The sequence below is a fragment of the Oryctolagus cuniculus genome, chromosome 7 (assembly GCF_051225735.1).
Source record: "Oryctolagus cuniculus isolate XC-2025 breed Fujian yellow rabbit chromosome 7, ASM5122573v1, whole genome shotgun sequence".
Lineage (NCBI taxonomy): Eukaryota > Metazoa > Chordata > Mammalia > Lagomorpha > Leporidae > Oryctolagus > Oryctolagus cuniculus.
In genome coordinates this window covers 49,482,053-49,502,519 of record NC_142873.1, presented here as the reverse complement: position 1 = coordinate 49,502,519, position 20,467 = coordinate 49,482,053, and the positions used below count along the sequence as shown (strand labels likewise).

The 20,467-nt window shown below is 51.1% G+C and overlaps 1 protein-coding gene and 1 pseudogene across 7 annotated transcripts; one reads left to right on the top strand and one right to left on the bottom strand.

Annotated features, from left to right (window-relative positions):
* Positions 1-1,106: 1,106 nt before the first annotated feature.
* ITGA10 (integrin subunit alpha 10) lies at positions 1,107-20,249 on the bottom strand. Of its 6 annotated transcripts, none has more exons than XR_016210649.1 (30): positions 20,064-20,249; positions 18,535-18,646; positions 18,231-18,340; positions 17,875-17,966; positions 17,532-17,646; positions 16,745-16,872; positions 16,420-16,568; positions 15,274-15,424; positions 14,563-14,728; positions 14,324-14,397; positions 13,951-14,095; positions 13,600-13,748; positions 13,226-13,369; positions 12,885-13,088; positions 12,498-12,628; positions 11,656-11,822; positions 11,418-11,560; positions 10,527-10,640; positions 10,235-10,320; positions 9,917-10,054; positions 9,659-9,751; positions 9,448-9,524; positions 9,219-9,308; positions 8,737-8,821; positions 8,449-8,562; positions 8,136-8,216; positions 7,893-8,006; positions 6,679-6,774; positions 3,038-3,151; positions 1,107-2,739 (listed from the first exon to the last, which is right to left on the bottom strand). XR_016210649.1 is itself a non-coding variant. In XM_002715382.6 (30 exons), the coding sequence occupies exons 1-30, from the start codon at positions 20,113-20,115 to the stop codon at positions 2,668-2,670; spliced, it is 3,510 nt and encodes a 1,169-aa protein (XP_002715428.3). In that variant the 5' UTR covers positions 20,116-20,246; the 3' UTR covers positions 1,107-2,667. The 6 variants fall into 6 exon arrangements, 5 of the variants coding, with proteins under 5 accessions (XP_002715428.3, XP_008262764.3, XP_008262765.3 ...); XM_002715382.6 differs by having other exon boundaries at positions 9,917-10,058; positions 20,064-20,246; XM_008264542.5 differs by having other exon boundaries at positions 9,917-10,058; positions 12,885-13,085; positions 20,064-20,246.
* On the top strand, positions 3,164-4,802 carry LOC100357497 (tubulin-specific chaperone A pseudogene; annotated as a pseudogene). Its single transcript, XR_016210652.1, has one exon. The product of XR_016210652.1 is annotated as a tubulin-specific chaperone A pseudogene (transcript).
* Positions 20,250-20,467: the final 218 nt, after the last annotated feature.

The following is a 20,467-nucleotide window of genomic DNA, read 5'->3' as shown; positions in this document are numbered from 1 at the left end:
AAAAGCAGCAGAAGGCCCAAGTGCTTGGGCTTCTGCCATCCACTTAGGAGACCTGGCCATTGCATCCACTTGGGGAGTAAACCAGCAGACCTAAGATCTCTTTGTCTCCCCTTCTATCTCTGAAACCCTGCCTTTCAAAAAAATTAAGAAATCTTTTCTTAAAAAAAAAAAATGAGGCGTGGCCGGCGCCGCGGCTCACTAGGCTAATCCTCTGCCTTGCGGCGCCGGCACACCAGGTTCTAATCCCGGTCAGGGCGCCGGATTCTGTCCTGGTTGCCCCTCTTCCAGGCCAGCTAGCTCTCTGCTGTGGCCCGGGAGTGCAGTGGAGGATGGCCCAAGTCCTTGGGCCCTGCACCCCATGGGAGACCAGGAAAAGCACCTGGCTCCTGGCTCCTGCCATCGGATCAGCGCGGTGCACCGGCCGAAGCGGCCATTGGAGGGTGAACCAACGGCAAGAGGAAGACCTTTCTCTCTGTCTCTCTCTCACTGTCCACTCTGCCTGTCAAAAAAAAAAAAAAAAAAAAAAAAAAGACTCAACAACAACAAAAGAATGAGGTGTGAATTGCTCAAGGACAAGCTTATCTGTAAAGGTAGAGTCGCAGAAAACATTTGAAGTATTTCATAGCCTCAGGCGTTTAGCTTAGAGGTTCGGATGCCTGTGTCCCACAGCAGAGGGCCTGGATGCCTGTGTCCCACAGCAGAGGGCCTGGGTTTCATCCTCGCTTCAGCTCCTGACTCAAGCTTCTTCCTATGCAGACCCTGGAAGTAGTAATGATGGTTTACATGATTGGGCTCCTGCCACCCACATGGGAGGCCTGGACTGCATTCCTGGGTCCCAGTTTCAGCCCTGGCTGTTGCAGGCATTCAGGGAGTAAACCAGCAGATGGGAACGCTCACTCTATCTCCATCTCCATGTCTCTTTCTCTATCTCAATCTCTATCTTTCTCTGTTTCTCTAACTCTCAAACAACAACAACAACAATAACAACAAAACCATTTCATAACTTTGTCTTCCAGGGACTCTTACATGATCTTAGGCGAGCCAAGAATCTACTTCTCACGATTCCGAGCAACCTAAATCCTAGTGAACTAAAAGAGAGCCAGAAGTTATTTGACACTGAACTTTATTTGTTTTGACCATCTGATAGACCGTCCACCCTGCTGGGAAACAGAGACAATGCCCATGCTGCAGAAGGCCTGACATGCCAAAACAAACATTGTAGCCAGGCCTCCGGGGCAGCCTGGGAGGACAGGTTTGGAGGCCGCTGGACAACTGCCCAGTCTTCTGTCTTCTCAGTTCTAAAGGGCCATTCTCCAAATGGCTGTCAGGGCGGCACTCTGGAGAGCAGAAGCTGACTTGTGGATCCAAAGTCTTGATTACAAAGAATCAGAAGTTACCTAGTTGTCTATGAGAACCTGACGGCCTTGACTGACCTTGACCAAAACACAGGGCAGCTGTGGCGAGAGGCAGTTCAGAGACAGAATTTCCCTCCGGGATTTTCACCAAACATCACACAAGGGCTGGCAAACTGATTCCTCCAGAGAAACTCGACGAAATGTGAGTGTGGTGGCCCCAGAAACATTTTCCTAGGACTGTTTGTGCTACACAACCAATGCTGAGCAAGTGAGGACCTGCTCCCCAGAGACCTACCCTTGCAGACCCCACTTGTCTGGATCTCAGGGACTGCTGCTTCCCAAAGCTGATAAAGTGAAGGAGTTTCCCACCATCAAGCAGTCACCCCTTCCCTTTTCTCTGCTTTCTATCAGAAAGCCCCAAAGGAGCACGCAAGCTGGAGTTAAGGCCGGAGACAAGTGGAGGAAACGCTGTGACAGGTACGCAGTATTCGCTGCTATTCCAGCTCTTGCCACCTGGGGGCGCCTGGCTCCAGAAAACCGGGCACGAGGCCCTGGCTTCGCTCCCAGGAAAGCTGAAGGCTGGGAAACCAACGCCCAGCAAGCCTGGGGGCAGCTCTGTTTCACCAGCACCTGAGGGCGGCCCAGTGCTCCACGAAGTCTCAGGTTTCGGGGAGCGGAGCCGGGGGGGGGGGGGGGGGGGGATGGCAGTTGCCTGTCTAAAGGCTTCTCTGTTCCTTGGAATTGGACAGAATGTCTCTTGTGGCTTTTCCTCCTCCCTCCTTTTTTCCTGTTGACTCTCCCCATCCGGCTCTATGAATCACCAGACTGCACAGGAAAGCAGCAGATGTTGACTTTACTTCTTTAAAGCCAACGTCAGCTCTCTCCTGTGGAGTAGGGGGCAGGCAGGAAGGTGGGGAGGGGGGTGGAGGTATGATAACCCTCGTCCTTTCCCAATTTGAGGGAGGGCAAAGAGGGACCCTGAAAGGTATCAGGAACCTTAGGCAAAAAAATTCTTGATTGCTGCGGCTGGGGGCAAGGGAGCCCGGACAAAGACTCCAATGTTGGCTGTGGAATGAGGATGGTTGGGAGGAGGAAAGCAGAGGGCGTGCGCGTGGCCCACGGCGGTGCCAGCCCTGCGCGTCGAGGTAAAGCCTGGACTCTGGCCAGCAGCATCCTCAGGACTGGAAAGTCACGTCAGGCTGCAGGTCTGGGGAGACAGTCCGAAGGCTGCTTCTTGTCTCATCGGGGCCCCCAAACCTCTACTCTGGTGCCAGTCTCTTGAAGGAGCTGCCAGGAAGAACCTTCTAGAGCCTTATTCGACATTCGTCGCTCCAACTTCTCTTTTTTCTTCCTCGGGGATTTTCTTACGGGCAAAGAAGCCAAGCTGTAGACACAGAGAAAAGAGTCCTCATCAAATGCCCCGACTGGGGACCTCGCCAGCAGCCCTCACACTTATCTGCCCTCTTCACTTTTGTTCTCCTTCCAAAAATAAATAAAAATCTATTTTATTTGGCTTAGTTGAATTCAACAAATGTTTGTGGAGTACAGCGAGGGAGATCTGGGAGTATGACACCCCCAGCCTGCTTAGCGGCCCAGCACAAATCGTGTTCTCCCTGCTATAATCAAAGATTCCTCAGCTTATGGACACCAGGCTGCAGCCTCCCCACGGAAGCAGTGCTTACCTTCCACAGGCAGAAGACAAGGAGAGCAAGCAGGAGCAGCCCTCCCAGGACACTGCCGATGAGAATCCACAGGGAGACGAGGACGGGGCGGGTCTGAATCACCTCCAGCAGGCTCTGGGGGCAGGGGGTGGTTTCACACATGTGCCCTTTAACCCAGCTGGCCTCCCCCAACTTTACAGCAAAGCCAGCCCCCAAAGAGAATAAATAACCTCTTCCTACTCAAAGGAAGGGAACCAGAGGACGGGGGGTAAAAAGAGATGAAGAGGAGATGGTAATGGGTGCAGGTGTACAGTTGGATAGGGGAAATAACCTTTACTGCTCTATGGCACAGTAGGATAACTATGCTTAATGATAAGTAATTGACTGCATTAGGGCTGGCATTGTGGCACAGAGGGTTAAACCACCACCTGCAACTCTAGCATCTCATATCAGCACTGGTTTGAGTCCTGGCTGTTCCACTTCTGATCCAGCTCCCTGCTGATGCACCTGGGAAGGCAGCAGAAGATGGCCCAGGTGCTTGGGCCCCTGCACTCATGTGGGATACAAGGGTGGAGTTACAGGCTCCTAACTTTGGCCTAGCCCAACCCTGCCCATTGTGGCCATTTAGGAAGCAAACCATTGGATGAAAGATATCTCTCTCTGTCACTCTCCCTTTGAAATAAATACATCTTAAAAACAAAAAACAAACAAAAAAACCTGGGGCCGGCACTGTAACATAGTGGGTAAAGTCACCTCCTGCAGCGACAACATCCCACATGGGTGCCGGTTCAAGTCCTGGCTGCTCCACTTCCAATCCAGCTCCCTGCTAATGCACCTGGGAAAGCAGCAGAAGCTGGCCCAAGTGCTTGGGCCCCTGCACCCATATGGGAAACCTGGAAGAAGCTCCTGGCTCCTAACCTGTCCAGCTCCAGCCATTGTGGCCATTTGGGGAGTGAACCAGCAGATGGAAAGATGGAAGATCTCTCTCTGTCTCTCTTCTCTCTCTCTCTCTGTAGTGTTGCCTTTCAAATAAATAAATAAATCTTTAAAAAAAAAAACCCTTATTTTCTAAAAAGAAATTGAATATTTCAAAATAGCTAGTCTAGAGGATTTTGAATGTTTCCACCACAAATAAATGATAGAGGTCTGAGGTGACAGATATGCCAATTATCCTGATCTGATAATCACGTTTTAAACATGTATCAGAATGTCACACTGTACCTCATAAATGTGTATGATTACTATGTGTCAATTAAGAATAAAAATGGGCCCTCCCAGCCACTCGGCTCCCACCCGTCCTCCGCAGCGCTCCGGGACCATGGCCGACCCTCGCATGAGGCAGATCAAGATCAAGACCTGCGTGGTGAAGCGATTAGTCAAAGAAAAAGAGATGTACGAAAAAGAAGCAAAACAACAAGAAGAAAAGATTGAAAAAAATGAGAGCTGAAGATGGTGAAAATTATGCCATTAAAAAGCAGGCGGAGATCCTGCAGGAGTCCCGCATGATGATCCCGGATTGCCAGCGCAGGCTGGAAGCCGCCTACACCGACCTTCAGCAGATACTAGAAAGTGAAAAAGACTTGGAAGAAGCCGAGGAATATAAGGAAGCCCGGCTAGTCCTGGACTCGGTGAAGTTGGAAGCCTGAAACCTGTCTGCGCAGGGTGCTTTTCGCGCTAAAGCCTGGGGTCCACTCTACAGTTCATTACTGACCACTGCTCTGTTCAATGTGATTGTTCTTATGCAGTTACATGTATTTTTCTTTGCCTCATTTAGTGCATCAATGAGTTTATCTAATAAGCTTGTTTATTTCAGATTTTATAAATATTTTTATTAACCTGTTATCATTCAATCTCATAGATATTTTTGACAAAAATAAAATCTGTAGATTCTGTTTGAAGTCTAGCTATTTTCCTTCAGAAACATGAATTGAGTTAAAATAGGATAACCCCACCACCACCACCACCCCCTTTTTTTTTTTTTTTTGAGTAAAAATCTAAATCGTTTGGCTGGCACTGTGGCTCACTGGGTTAAAGCCTTGGCCTGCAGTACTAGCATCCCATGTGGGCGCCGGTTCAAGTTCTTGCTGCTCCACTTCCAATCCAGCTCCCTGCTAGTGCACCTGGGAAAGCAGTAGAAGATGGCCCAAGTGCTTGGTTTCCTGTACCCACATGGGAGACCCAGAAGAAGCTCCGGGCTCCTGGCTTGGGCCTGCCCCAGTCCTAGCTCTTGTGGCCATTTGGTGGGTGAACCAGTGAGTGGAAGATCTCTCTGTAATTCTGCCTTTCAAATAAATAAATAAATATTCAAAAACAAAAAGAATAAAAATGTATTTTGGGGGAGCAGGCAATATGGCCCAGTGGGTTAAGCCGTCACTTAGGATGCTTGTATTCCTTATCAGAGTGCTTGTCCAAGTATTTGGGCCATCCTCCACTGCTTTTCCAGGCCACAAGCAGGAAGCTGGATGAGAAGAGGAGCAGCTGAGACTTGAACCAGTGCCCACATGGGATGTCAGTGTTGCAGGTGGAGGCCTCATCTGCCACACCACAACGCTGGCCCCTGGCTCCTCCACTTCTAAAACAGCTTCCTGGTAATGCATCCTGGGAGGCACAGATGATGGTTAAGTAGTTGGATCCCTGCCACCCATGTCGGAGACCCAGATGGGGTTCTGGGCTCTGACTTTGGCCTGGTCCAGCCTTGGTTTTGCAGGCATTTGAGGAGGAAACTAGAGGACAGAAGTTCTCTCTGTGTCTCTCCGTGTCACTCTGCCTTTCTAGTATATGACTGTAAATAAATAAACATTTTAAATACTTTTTTTAAAGGAAAGAAACTGAAAGAGGAATGGATGCAGTGGAACCCTAAATGTACTGATTTATCACATTTTAAAAAATAAATATATCTTTTTATTCCCATTTTTCCACAAACCTTTAAAAGAGTTCATTTATTTTTTATTTATTTGAAAGGTAGAGAAACAGAAAAAAAAAAAAGAGAGATAAAGAGAGATTTTCTGTCTGCTGATTTACCCCTCAAATGCCAGGAACAGCCATGGCAGGGCCAGGCCAAAGCCAAGAACCAGAAACAACTCAGGTCTTTCACATGGGTGGCAGGGACTCAAGTACTTGAATCATCACCTGCTGCCTCCCAGGGCGCACATTAGCAGGGAGCTGCAGTGGAATGCAGGTGGGACACTGTCTCAGGTACCGCACTATGGGATATGGGCATCTCAAGCAGTGGCAAAACCCACAGTGCTACAATGCTCACCCCATCATACTTTTTAAAAAGTTGTATTTATTTTTGTTAATTTGAAAGGCAAAGCAAGAGAGAGAGAGAGATGCTCCCCAAATGCCCACAACAGCCACATCTGGGCCAGGGCAAAGCCAGGAGCCAGGAACTCCCTGTGGGTCTTCCATGTGGCTGGCAAGGACCAAGTGTTTAAGCCATCATCTGCTGTTTTCCAGAGTGCATAAAGAAGAAAGGTGGTTTGGAAGTGAAGCAGGAACTTGAACCTGGGCCTTCTGATACGGGATGTGGGCACCTCTGTGCCACAACCCCTGCCCGATTCATCATTTTTGACTCACCCATTGCTGCCTAGTGGAGAGCATGCAGGTACCCCCACCCCATCATCACTGTGAGGATTTTCACAGCTCTCTGACTCCAGTCCCACCTCACTCCAACGGGAGGCTTCAGTCAGCTGCAGGACACTGCCCTCTTCAGTTCCCAGTTCAAAGGTGCTGACCACTGTCAGGGACTTGAACTTGGCCTATGGAATAAATGCATTGAAAGTCATTTAAAATGAGCCAGCATCAGGTGTGGTTCTTTGGAACCCTGAGAACAAAGTTGAGTCTGAGAGGTACAACTTCCAGGGCTCCCAAGATCAGAAGCAGAGGTTGCAGACCAACGGGAAAAGGGGAAAGGTAATAGACGCAGAGCCTCTGGTCCTTCATTTTTGAGCCCTCCTTTTCATTGACGTTTAGATGTCATCCCCTCCTAACTGCCACCAAACCTGGTGTTTAATTCTCTTTCATCACTATATCAAGATCCTTGGGGTCAAGAAAGGAAAGCTACCAAAGATGGACAGAGCAAAGCAGACCTAGAGAAGGATGGTTTGCCAGACTCACCTTCCCTAAGCCATGTGCCTGTATCCCGGGGATTCTCAGTTATTCATAGTAGGCAGTATATGGGAAAGCACAATATAAACCCCTCGCGCTAGGTAGCCACTACAGTTAAGATTAATTTTTCTGCTCAGGAACTCATGCTGAATCCTGACTGCCTATCTTATTAAGTTCAATCTCATCCCCTTAGCTTCAGAGGCCTTTCATAACCTGGATCCCCTCTAAACCACACAACCTTATTTCCCATTACCCTCAATTCCAATCCTGCATACAATAGCAATTATTTATTCACTCATTTAAGATAAATATATTAGGCAATGAGTCTGGTACAGTGTTCAGTGTTGGTCACATTCTCCTGAGTATTGAGTAATAGAGGGCGTTTTATATAATAGGCACTTGAAGTAGTAGTGATTGATTAGGTATCCCATAAATATTGATTGATGGCAAATGGAGGGAAATACAAGGATAATAAATGGTTTTTACTGAGCCCTCAACATATGTCCAGCTCACTATTCTTTTATTCTTTATGACAACCTTGTGAAATAGGTATTACAAAGGTATTACGTTTCCTATTTTAGATATCAGAAAGAAGAACTCAGACAGATGAAATAACGTGTAAACAGTAAAATAGCTAGAAAGAGGCAAAAACTGAAACTGACACATGGGTCTGTCTACTTCCAAAGCCTATGCTGAAGTTCCACAGAGGAACAGAAGGGGAGAATAGGAAAAAAAAGAAAGAAAGAAAGAAAGAAAAAGAAAGGTTTACCCTCCGGAAAAATTCATTGTGTATCAGCCTCAGCAGTCCTACAGAGACCTCGGTCCCCTTTGGCAGCTGCCCAAGGCGGCACCTCACCACCTGACACCGGGTGTTGCTCTCGTTCTGGCAGAAGAGACACAGATCAGGACCCTTAGTGGAACGGCTCCCCTCCCCCACTGCAGCCCCTCCCCCTGTCACAAGGCATCTGCCTCTACTTGCAGTCACACTCTGGACCCCTCTTGTGAGTCCTACCAGTCTGTCTGTGTGCTGAAGCTCCTCTGGATGCACAGGGGGTCCTGGGGCCTCGGTCAGGTTCTGTACTGTGCAGCTTGCCTGGAGGAAGATCCAGACTGAAAGACCCTCGGGACGGGTCCGAGCAGGGCCATACTACCCACACTCTCATAGCTTTTCCCTGTATAACCCCCTCTCTCAAAGGAGCTACACATATGCGTGATCCCTCCCAGGGATCCCGGAGAGCAGGGGCCAACAGGTAAGTTCCTGCTGTTGTGTCCAGCCTCAGTGTGCCCACCAGCTCAAGACGGCAGGGTTCCTGGCCCAGACTCACATTGCTAGTGATGACTTGAGACAGTGACAGGAAGTAATTGCCCCCGTGGGCCACAGCTGGCAGGAGGGCCGAGATGATGAGGCCTCTGACCACATAGCATCCAAGGTTCTGAACCTAAGAGGAAGATTGGATGTGGGAAGAGATGCGAGACAGAGACCCTTCCTCATCTGTTCCCCTTCACCATAGATACCAGGACATCTAACAGACTTTTCCCAAACGGTTCTTGCTCTACCCCTCCTCCACCTCCCCAGCACCCACACTCATGCCAGGACCCCTCCAACGTCTCACCCTAAGAGTGGTTTTGAACTCAGGGCCAGGACCCACTGGGAGGGTCCCATATGGGTGAACTTCATAGCGGTGCAGGGTGGACTCACTGCATGGACACCAAATGAGGAAGAACATGGTCATAGCCATGGCACAGATGCAGAAGCACATGATCAACACACACACATGCATTCGGGGAAGGCAGGGCCAACCCGGGGATAAAGACAGGGGCTATATGGAAAAGACAGAAAGGGAACATGCCATAGACTTGATGTAAACTTTAGGGCCACACCCCGTAAACCCTCATCCCAGCTCCAATGTCCAAGGCCCAGGAAAGTAAGATGCTTCAAAGAGAAGGTTCAGTGTGAGTGGGATCGAGGCCAAAAAGACTGAAGAGCCCCAAGGGGTTGGGTTTCTGGAAACATGGAATTAAATGAAATGAGACAGAGACGAAACATAAACGGTGTGGAGTCAGCATTGGGTCCCAGCTGGGAGCCAGGCCATACCTAGAAAACAGGAGGTGAGGCTCGTATTGAACGTAGGCTGAGGTCTGTGCTGTATTATCTTGAAGGGTCCCATTTGTCTCCAGGCTATCACTGTAGGGTCAGGGGGAGAGGCGTCCATCCCAACCCCTCCTTAGATACCCTCCTCTGTTAATAAAGGAGGCAATGCTGTCTGTCCTCCCCCACCCCCCACCCCGATCAGGACTCAACAGGAGAGGGCATGGAGGAACACCTGGTGGCAGCCAGCCTCACGATGACCTGGCTCAGGAGGGAGAAGCAGCTAAACTCAAACTCTAGCAGAAAGGTGACCTGGGGACAGAGAACATGGGCTAACACGGAACGACTCCAGAGGAACAGGCGCCTCGTGTGCCTCCCCTGCTGAACTCCCAGGACCCCAGCCCCCACTCTCCTAGAGCCCCTTTTTCCTCAGGGCCCCAACTCACCTTGGCTCGAGTCTGGAAGACAGGATGCCCCACGCTGCAGAGCCGGGCGTGAGTGGAAGGGGCTGTGCACTCCATCTTTACTGGGCTGTCCCTCTGAGGGCAGAGAAATGGGGGTGGGGGCTGGAGCCAGGGCTGCAACTGCTCTCCTATCCACATGCTCTAACCCTGGGCCTTTCCCAGACCATTTCACAGCCAACACCAAGACCCTATCTTCCTCCTCCTCTCTCTCCACCTCCCAGCCCTACCCCACAAGGGCACCTGAGGAGTGAGACTGGTCAGGTGGAGGTTTCTAGAGAAGCTGAGACTCAGGCTAGTGTTGTAGGCATTTTCCTTTCTGTTCTCCAGAGCGGCTGACACCACTACTTTCCGCCGGCCACCCCGAACCACAAATGGGGCCTTTCTGGGAATGGTGGATAAAGGGAAGAGACCAGGACTTAGGAGAGGTGCTGAAAGTCTCACTTCTGTTATCTTGGAAAAGGAACAGCCTCCCTCCACCCTCCAACCCCCCAAGCTCCCTTCAAGTCCCTTCCAGTCTGTTTCAAGTCACCCTGCTTGCCCAGTTCACGTCCTGCCGACCTGGAGCCCCTGATGTCCATATTAACTCGGAGCACCAGGTCTGTGACACATTCATTGTCAGGACCACAATCCTTTGAGAAGGGGACCTGGAGGAGAGAAGACAGACTGAGGGCTGAGAAGAAGGCAAACCAGGAAAAACGCAATTGGGAGAAATAACTAGTGGGGCCACTTGGCTGACAGGCGTCCGGGTGAGATTTCACTGGCACCTCAGTCTCCCCCCTCCCCTTTCTCTGCAAGCCACTGGGAGGGCGGTACTGGGGCCTAGGGCAGGGCAGGGCTTGGCACTGCTGACCAGCTTTCGTATAGACGTGGGTGAACCTTCCTCCAGCACAGGCCCCGGTTTTGTGGTGTTGTCCAAGGCAAAGGTCACAGTCAAGGCCACTGGCCGGAGATAATCTGATGTATCCTGAGGGGCACCAGATTCCAGGATCATGAGGAGCCAAGGCAAGGGATACAACCCAGACCCCTGGCAGAATATAACTGACGTAGTCTTTTTGGAGAACTTTCTGAGTGTTGAGCATGGTTCTAGGGTTTTATCAGTACTATTAAATTTAATTCTGTTTTAAAAATCTTATGATATAGTTTTGCTTTTTTGGGGGGGGGGTGGCTCGCGGCTTGGGCGCCCAGCGGGCAGGCTGCAGGGAAACTGGGGGCTCTGGGTTGCCCGCCCTGAGCAGCAGTGTACACTGCCTCAGTGAGCACTGCACCGAGGCGGTGCGGCACAGGTTCACCTGCATGGCCACATTGTGGCTGCTGGGCCTGCAGGGCTGCCAGACTTTCTTGCAACTGCAGGGCTGTGAGCTGCACCCGCTAGTAGCTGTCCAAATACTTGGTGGCCATTGGCTGCATATAGCCGGGGAAGGATGACAAGGTGGCGGTGGAGGTGGGAGGGTAGCCCCTGCCTTGGGGCTGCAGCACCCTTGCTCTTAGGGGTGAGTGGGCAGGGGTATGGGCCATGATATAGTTATTACCATCACCCCTTTACAGACAGGGAAACTGAGGTCCGGAGGCTAAATGACTCCCCAGAGTTTATGGATGGCAAATGGCAGGCCTAGGATTCAAAGCCAGGTTGGCCTGCCTCCAAAGTCTGACTTGTCTCCCTTTCACAGCTTTGGCTTCCTTGCTGATCCACCCGAAACCCCTCCAACCCGGCCTTCTCCTCCTTCTCAGGCCCTCTCCTCACCAGCACGTGGAAGTGCAGCTGCTCACAAGTGACATTCCCCACACTGAGCCGCAGCCGCCGCGGGGGCAGCCTCTGGCCTGAGCCATCAAAGGCTGCGCGTGCCCCCGACGTCCACTCATCCAGTGATGCTGTGAACCGCGTGTCTAGTGGAGGAGGCAAGAAAGAAGGTAGAGAGGGGCGCAGAGACCAGGGCAGGCGGCGGGACGGGAGCCGTCTGGAAGGTACTTGAGTCACTCACAGAAGCGGCGATCCCAGCGGCCAGGAGTGCGGGAGGTGACCCGGAAGCAGAGGGCGGCGCTCAGGCAGGCGGCCTGCTGGCCTCGCCGCTTACAACCCTTATGAACCACGCTGATGGCTGGGGGGGTCACATCCAGTGATGGGGTCAGGTGAACGATGGGTCGGGAGCTGGGAACACGGTGGGAAAGAAGTTCTAGTAGTGCCGAGTGCACCCCTATGTTGTCAAAGGAGAGAAGGCCTGGGTGTCTGACAGAGTGAGATAACAGGTTTGCTGTAAAAAAGCATTTACCTTGTCCTGGGCACTGTGTTAAATGTTTACGAAATTATCTCACTTAATCCTGAAAAATAACCTATAAGGTTAATTTTTATCCTTTTTAAAAGTTTATTTTTATGTACTTGAAAGGCAGAGAGACAGAGGTCTTCCATCTGCTGCTTTATTCCCCAAATGCCCACAACAACTGGGGCTGGGCCAAGCAGAAGCCAGGAGCCAGGAACTCCATCTGGGTCTCCCATGCTGGTGGCAGTGAGAAAGAACTTGAGCCATCACCTGCTGCCTCCCAGGGCTGCACACTGGCAGGAAGCTGGACTGGAAGCAGAGGTAGGCCTCAAACCCAGGAACTCTGATATGCACAGTGGGCATCCTAAGCGGTGGTTTGACCCACTGTGCCACAATACTCACTCCCAGGTCCTATTACTGTTCTCATTTTTAAACTAGGAATGGAGGTACAGTTTTGTAGGCCAGAAATTCAACTCTTCATCTGTGACTCCCAAGCCCTTGCTCTTAATAGTTAGCCTATGCTATTAATTAATTAGCCTATTAATACCTGAGCTGGGACTCCTCACCTGAGCAGGATGGCTGCCCCCTGGGCACCCACAGCCACATCTACCAAATCGTCTCCATCCAGATCTAGCCGGCCATCCACACTTCGGCCAAAGTAGCTGAGGGCCTGTGGCATAGAGGCTGCAGCAATTCGCTGAGAGGGAGAGAGGGGAGACTGAGGCAGGGACTCACAGGAAAGGTTCCCCAGCATTCTCATCTGACTCTTCCTAATCTCCCATCAGGCACGGGAATCAGAGACACTTGCCCATGTTCATAAGTCCCTAGTTCAGCCTTGCTTTTGTTGCATACAGATGCTCAACTTGGGTCTCAAGCCAAGGAGACTATTAATAAGCAAGGAGCACACCTCCCTTCCTACCACCGTTTGGTAGGGACATTTGGGCACTGCTGACCTGGGCAGGATGGGGCCTGAGTCCACCCTGGGTTCCATGATACAGGTACAGGGCTCCCTGGTGCCCATCCTCCAGGGGTGCCCCCACAGCCACATCAGCAAAGCCATCTTGGTTCAGATCAGGAAGAGCACCCATTGCAAAGCCAAATCGAGCATCCTGGGGGGGTTCAGGCTGAAGCGTTCCTTGGAGATTCAACAAGGACTGCTGGTGAATGTAAGGAGATAGAAGACACTAATCTGGCAGCACCAACCTCTCAGCGAGCTCTCTAATGTATGTATCTTCTCTTCTTCCCTCCCTCCATCCCTCTCACCCCAAGTCCTAGGGGGTCCAACAAGTCTCACCTGGCCCACCCGATACACATACACACGTCCTGTCTCCTTGTTCTGGGGTCCCAGGAACATGGGGGCAGCCACAAGCAAGACATCAGTTGTTCCATCCCTATCGGTATCCAACGGGCAGAGCTCACTGCCAAAGTATGAGCCAATCTGGGGAGCGGTGGGTGGTGAGTACCCCAGAGAAAAGAAAGTGATTGTGGACAGGTGGACTAGTGGGAAGCACTCACCACCCTGTCAATCTGCTCCCTACATCCTGAAAGATTCTGCCAACCAGAATTTAACAGACTTTTCAGGCCTGCCTCTTGTCCATTCACACTCTTCCCCCACAACCTGGAGGTCCCTGGGGGGTCAAGGGTCCCACCTTTCTTCGGGTGCACTACCTGCTCCCCTTGGAGACTCTGGGCGACCCTCACAGACCCATCTTTCTTAAGCTGGAAGGCGATGACTTTTCCTCGATGCCTAAACCGCGGAGCCCCTGAGAGAAAGAGGCGACGTCCACCCCGCAAAAGCATGGAGGAAACAGAGTAACCTACAAGTGGACAAAGCATCAGAGGGAAAAGAGAAACAAGCTGGAGTGAGAGTTGCGGGAGTCCCTAAAGGCCTAGGAGGAGGTCTGGGGTGGGATGTGAAGGGAGTGGTAAGAGTTAAGAGGGAGTACCTAACACTCCCCCCTGCCCCGGAAGCACTTCCTCCGCTTCCTCCTCCCGTTCCCCTGGCGCTCTGCCACTCACCTAGATAGGCAGCATGGTTCTGTAGTGCTGGGGGGAACTCATCTTCCAGGGCCGTTCGTGGCGGGAAAAGGCGGTGACCTTCTTCAAGCCATAGCACTGAGCCCCCCCAGTCATAGGCTCCCACCATCCCAAAGAGAATCCCATCCTGTGGAGCACAACCCAAGGCGGTCACTGAGAAGACAAAGGAAATAAGGAGAAAAATCTCTCCGGGAGTGAGAGGATCCCATGGAAAGGTTCGGGAAAGCCAGGGCGGAAGCTGCTTAGAGGAGGAACGTGGAGGGACATTGGGGTTCAAGCTGTCCATGAGGGGTCAGAGGTTAGGAGGGGTCGGAGGTTGGGAGAGGTCTTTGAAAGGGTCAAGAGCCTGTCCAACCTTTAGGCGATGAGTGGAGAAACCGATCTGAGACATTTCCAACCCAAAGGAGCTTTCATTTTCTCCATGGGACCCTTGGCATGAGAAAATATTGAGGCCAGGTCAGGGGAAGACCCTCTCCCCTTGGCCTTAATGAACTCCCTCTAGAATCCCACTTAGACTCCAGATTGTGTCCCCTTGTCTACCCCCTACACACACACCCCCAAGCCTGTCCTCCATTTCTCCAGGATAAGCATTACCCTCAAGGCCAAAAATCCGGTCTCCTAGCGCATCCACAATGTCAGTCAGTGCAGCCTCATCCGTGACATTGAAGAAAAATCGCTCATCAGGATCACTAGCAATAGCTCTGATTTCCTTCAGGAACGAGCTGGGGTCTCGCTGCCTCCGGAGATAGTGGCCCAGAACCTGAGGTCAGGAGACCGGGACAGAGTCTGTTGGCTGAGTGACTGAAGTGTTAGGGCTGATTCACAAAGCAGCCCACCAAGGTGAAGGAAGGGAAATACAGCTGACGTTTACAAAACAACATCCAGAACTTTTCCTCAAGTTCCTGGTCTTCAAAGTCACTCCTCGGGGTGGGGGTGGGGGCACCGTGATGCAGCAGGTTAAGCCGCCACTTGGGATGCCTGCTCCGGATACAGGAGTGTTAATCTGAGTCCCAGCTACTGAGCACTTCCAATCCAGTATTCCTGCTAATGCACCTTGAGGGCATCAGATGATGGCCCAAGTACTTACGTTCCTGTCACCCTTGTGGGGAGACCCAGATGGAGTTCTGGGCTCCTGGTTATGGCCTGGCCCAGCTCTGGTTGTTGGAGGCATTTGGGGGTTGAACAAGCAAATGGAAAATCTGTCTCTCTCTGTCACTCTGCCTTTCAAATAAATAAATAAATCTCAACAGCAACAAAAGCGCTCCTCCCTCCCCTATTTCTTCCAGACCCAGAGTTAATTCTCACCGCAATCCCATAGCGAGTCACCCTTCCAGCCTCACAGGCCTTTAGTGCTGTGGGAAGCTCCTCCCCATCATGTGATTCTCCATCAGTGACCACCACCAGGAGCCTGGCAGCCTCTGGTCGGCCTCCACGGCTCTGGCTGAACCCTTCTGTGCTGAGGAGAGAGAGAGAGGAGTGGGGTAGGATCACATGCGCGCGCACACACACACACACACACACACACAGGATTTAATGCTGTCAGCAGTGCCCCAGGACAGGCTTTTTGCCTTTTTAGGCTGCTTCCCGACAGTGTCTAAATCAGAGTCCTGACACAGAGTAAGAGGTAGAATGCAGAGTACCACATGACTACAGACTTCACTCATTCACAGGTTCATTCAATAAACAGTGCACATTCAGAACACATCTTTTTTTTTTTTTTTTTTTTTTTTTTTTTTTTTTTCTGACAGGCAGAGTGGACAGTGAGAGAGAGAGACAGAGAGAGAAAGGTCTTCCTTTGCCGTTGGTTCACCCTCCAATGGCCGCCGCTGCAGCCAGCGCACCGCGCTGATCCGATGGCAGGAGCCAGGATCCAGGTGCTTTTCCTGGTCTCCCATGGGGTGCAGGGCCCAAGCACCTGGGCCATCCTCCACTGCACTCCCTGGCCATAGCAGAGAGCTGGCCTGGAAGAGGGGCAACCGGGACAGAATCCGGCGCCCCAACCGGGACTAGAACCCGGTGTGCCGGCGCCGCAAGGTGGAGGATTAGCCTATTGAGCCACGGCGCCGGCCAAGAGAACACATCTTAAGAGAATAAATGTAGAATAGGGGAGAACAGTCAGGTCAGAGGAGTCTTCCCAGAGATGAGTTTTGAATTTGGAAAGTAGGCCAGGAGAACCTGAGGGTCAGGGTCAAGGTTGGAGTGGAGGGATGGACAGAGAGAGTTCTGTCTGCAGAGAGAAACAAAGCAGAAGCATGGAAAGACGCAGGCATAGATACTTGGTAGAAACCAAAGGGAGAGAGTACAATGACAGCTGATTTGCTTCGTGCACCATTAGTTTGCATAGAAAAATAAGCATGTAAGCCATCCTGGGATGTATACACTGCACCCCAAACCCGCCCCTTCTGAGCGTTCCCCACCTTGGCCTCCCACACCCCCTGCACAATGCCTCACCATGCCACCATTATTGCTTGGGCAGTCTTCGTTTCTCGCCCCTCCCGCCGACTGAGGTTCCTTGCTGCTCTCACCACTTCTTCCTTGGTTCGGAAATCTCCCAGGGACCACTCATGTACAGCGCTCTCCCCATATTGTACCAGTCCCACCTGACAATCAAGTGTGCAATCAAATGGAATGTGAGCAGGTGGGAGGGGAGGGAAGGGGGGAAGTGTTCGAGAGATTGGAGATGACTAGCAGGATACCACTGAAGACATACTCTACACTTAGCCCCTCTCTTCCCATCTCTCTCCTGCCAAAGCCAACCATATATTTTTTCTCTTACCTGTATCTGCTCTGGATCAATAAATAGTCTCCCTACCAGCCTTCGCAGGAAGGTCTGAACTTCAGACCAGGGGTAGATGCTGTTGGAGCCATCCAAGACGATGACAACATCCATGTATGTAGGGCAGCCTAGGAGGAGGATATTTGGTCAGCAAGGGAAGAGGTGAGCATATTCAATTCAAACATTTATTAGGCACTTCTTACATGCAAGGAAGGAACTGTGCCAGGCCCTGAGTAAGTGTAGAAGTGAATGAAAGAGGATATAGGCATATATTCAATTCACCAAACAACAAAGAAGAAATAAAGAAGTGCTAAGTGGAAACATAGCACCACTCTGTGCTATGGGAGAATGAACGGGTCGGTTCTGATGGTGGGTTAGAAGAGGAGGCAGCAACCGAGAAGATACTGAAGACTGAAGATATTTGAAGAGAGGGGAATATAAAGAAAGGCATTTGGGTAGAGAGCATTTCAAACAAAAGGAGATGGAGGTATGAAAATAGATGACACATAGCAGAACCATGAGGTGAACGCTCATGGCCAAGGCATAGAGTGTGTGAAGGGCAAAGTTATTTTTGAAGTTGGACAGATCAGATCATGGAGTCATGATGTCTTGGTAGGAAGTTGGATTCTAGTCTATTAGGAAACATGGAGCTTTTGCAGGCACATTCGGTAGCAAGGAGGACAGCCGTGCAGACCCTCTGCTAGGCACATAACCCTTCTGCCCCAGCTTCTCCCCACCCAGCACCCCCTTCTAGGAACTGAGTCCTCAGGCCCTTCTTCTGGCTCACGTTGGGCAGTGGGTGCCAGGCTTCCCTGAGGCCGAAATGAAGCATCCACACGGGCACAGATCCCAGAGCTGAAGACAGAGCTGCCGCAAGCACGAGACCAGAGAGGGGCACAGGCCTGGGGATGGGGTGGGGTGGGGGGACATTGTTATTTCCAGGTTTGAGAAGGTACCCTCAGAATAAGTTCCCAGTGCAAGGAGACTTTGAGACCACTTCCTGAGATGTCTGACCTTGCTTTCTAGCGATTTTACCTCCTTGATCTCTCCACATAGACCAGCTTCCCTTACCACACCATTCTCTACCACCAACCTTCAGAGACCCCACAACCACCCTTTCCTTAGCTCACCATAAATCCCCCATCGCCATCTGTCTCCAGCAGAGACATCCCCAGGTGCATGTTCACAGCAGGGCGAGATGAATTTCCCAGCTGATGATCACCTGGTTGGGATTGCGGAGGGGGTGGGGGTAGGGGTGGGGTAGGGGTAGGAGTGGAGGAAGAGCATGGGTCACAGGTTGTGCTTGAGTTCAGGGTGATTTTGGAAGAGAATTAGAAGGGATTTGCATCAAGTTGAGGATGTGGCGTGTGAGTCAGAAGGGTGAAGAAACAGATGTATAAGGGATCAAGAAACAGATGTATAAGAAACAGATGTATAAGGGATCAAGGTCAGGGGTTAGGAGGGGAAGCATCAGGCATCCTCTTACCCAAGTGGCTCTTGGCACATGGGGCACTGTGGAACCCTCCAATGGGACAGCGATAAACATCCCCCCTCCGATCTCCCGAAGGCCCATCCCAGGGGGCACCCACCAGCATCCTAGGAGGAGGATATGACATCAGCATGGGGTGAGCATGACCCTTGACACAGATCAGAGAAGCACATGGAACTGGCAAGTTTAGAGCCCCAGCCACATTCAAAAGACAAATTAGCGTAGAATCCCATGCATCTTGCCTCCCCTTCATCAGCACAACCACAGTCCCATTCCCATGGTCTTCTCATTTCCTCCTCACCATCGCCGTCCACCCCCAACATGTTGTAAAACGCTGTATCCAAATTCAGCCTCTGGTGGCCCTGGGAACATGCGTGGGTGATGCACGTCCAGGTTAAAGGAGAAGCAGAGCCCTGGGGGTGGGAGCGGTGATGCAGGATCATAGGGTTAGCATGATATGTTGAGAGTCAATGAATGACCAGAGACACACAGCCAGAGAGGAGTCAGGAGAGAATGTCTTAATAATCTCAGTCTTTCTGTCTGCTTCTTACGGGTCAGCTCTCCTGGCCTTTGTCAACGCCATGAACTCAGATGATCCCTTTCCCGCGTTTGGGTCTGGTGGCCCTCTGCCACGCTGATGCACAGCTGTATTTCTATTCCCTCTCCTGAAATCTCATTCGCAGACATGTCTGGAAAAGTCAAGTTACGCTTTGCTGCCTCATTCCTCCTACGCATCCTCCTCCTCAATGTGTGAAGGTCCAGGAAGGGAGCATGCCTTCCTGCGGTCCCAGAACAACCCTTCACAGCACAACAGGGAGGAGAGGAGGCAAAGGAGCACCGAGTGGCTGGCTCGCTCCCCTTGATTCCCAGCGTTCCTGCCACACTCTCACTCTCTCTAATGTCTAGGTCCCTGGTTGATGCCAGCCCTGGAAACCTCAGTGGTAATTAACTGGGTGGGGCCACCCGCCTGCTCACACACAGTTTGCCATCCATCCTTGCCGAGGGTCCGTCCCAACAACCCAGAGTTTCCCACAACCCACCTCCTTTTAACTCGTTCACCCTCCTGTCTTCTGCCTACCTCCATGGTTTCAACCTTCAGCCCATAATCAAGGCCCACAATCATGTTCTGGTTGATTCTTCCCTCCTGACTCCAATTCCTTTAAATCAAAGCTGTGTATTTTTGGAAACGAAGATTACAGAGCACTGGAAAGGAAAAATTCCAGGCCTCTTGCCCCTCCCATGGTTCTTTCACCATGGTGTCTTGCTCCTTATTTTCAAGCAACTCCCTCTCAGGCTACAACCCCCAACACACACCCACCACTACTAAGGGTACAGCCTATGCCAAACCATGCTAATTTTCAGAACGGTGTTTTCTATGTGAACCTGATTGCATTCAGGAAACTAGCAGGGCCACCTGATCAGGAACTGTGTCTCATAGTTTAGATAAACCCAGAGTTCTGACCACATAGTCAGTTATGCCTCAGGCCTCAGGGACCACCAACAGTAGAAAGAAGCAGAGGGAAGGAAGAAAATAGGAGTCAGGCTAGCCACGTGCAAGGTCACATGGTGTTTCTTTTCTGCCTCTTCACTCCTATAGGGCTTCAAAGGTTTCAGAAAATTAAATGCAGATCTAACGCGAGGCCCTAGGCAGCTTTAGTCCCTGCTAGTCATGGTAGTGAAGTTGTCATTTATAAGGATGTTAAGCAGACACACACACACAATATGCAGAATCAGTATTAACCTCTTACCCCAACTCCTAAAGAATGTAACCCGAATGGTCCCAGTCCCAAATCTCCCTTCCCCACCAGAAACGAAGTTCACCTCCCTCACCTGCCAGGAACATCAGGGGCAAGAACAGGTGAGGGAAGAGGACGAGCTCCATGCCTGGCCGTTCTCTGTCCGTACGTGCAGTCCTCTGTGCCTCTGTCCCTCTCCTTTTCTGTTTTCTTTACTTTCCCTCTCATCCTGCCCCCTCCCATTGGCAGCTAAAAATAAAATTGGAAGGAATGGGAGGAGTGATGGTGGGGAACTGTGGGGAGCCCCAGACCAAGGAAAGGACTTAGCCTTCTTAGTCTGTTTCTCTGCCTTGATGCTGCCCCCTGGAGGCCTCATTTGAATATCCAAGGAGAAGATAATTTTGACCCTATCTCCTACTTATTTTCTATCCTTTACTCTTGCTAGGTAATACTTTTCTCAGGCTTCAAACAGAGAGTAGGAGTGGAAGATACTCGTTT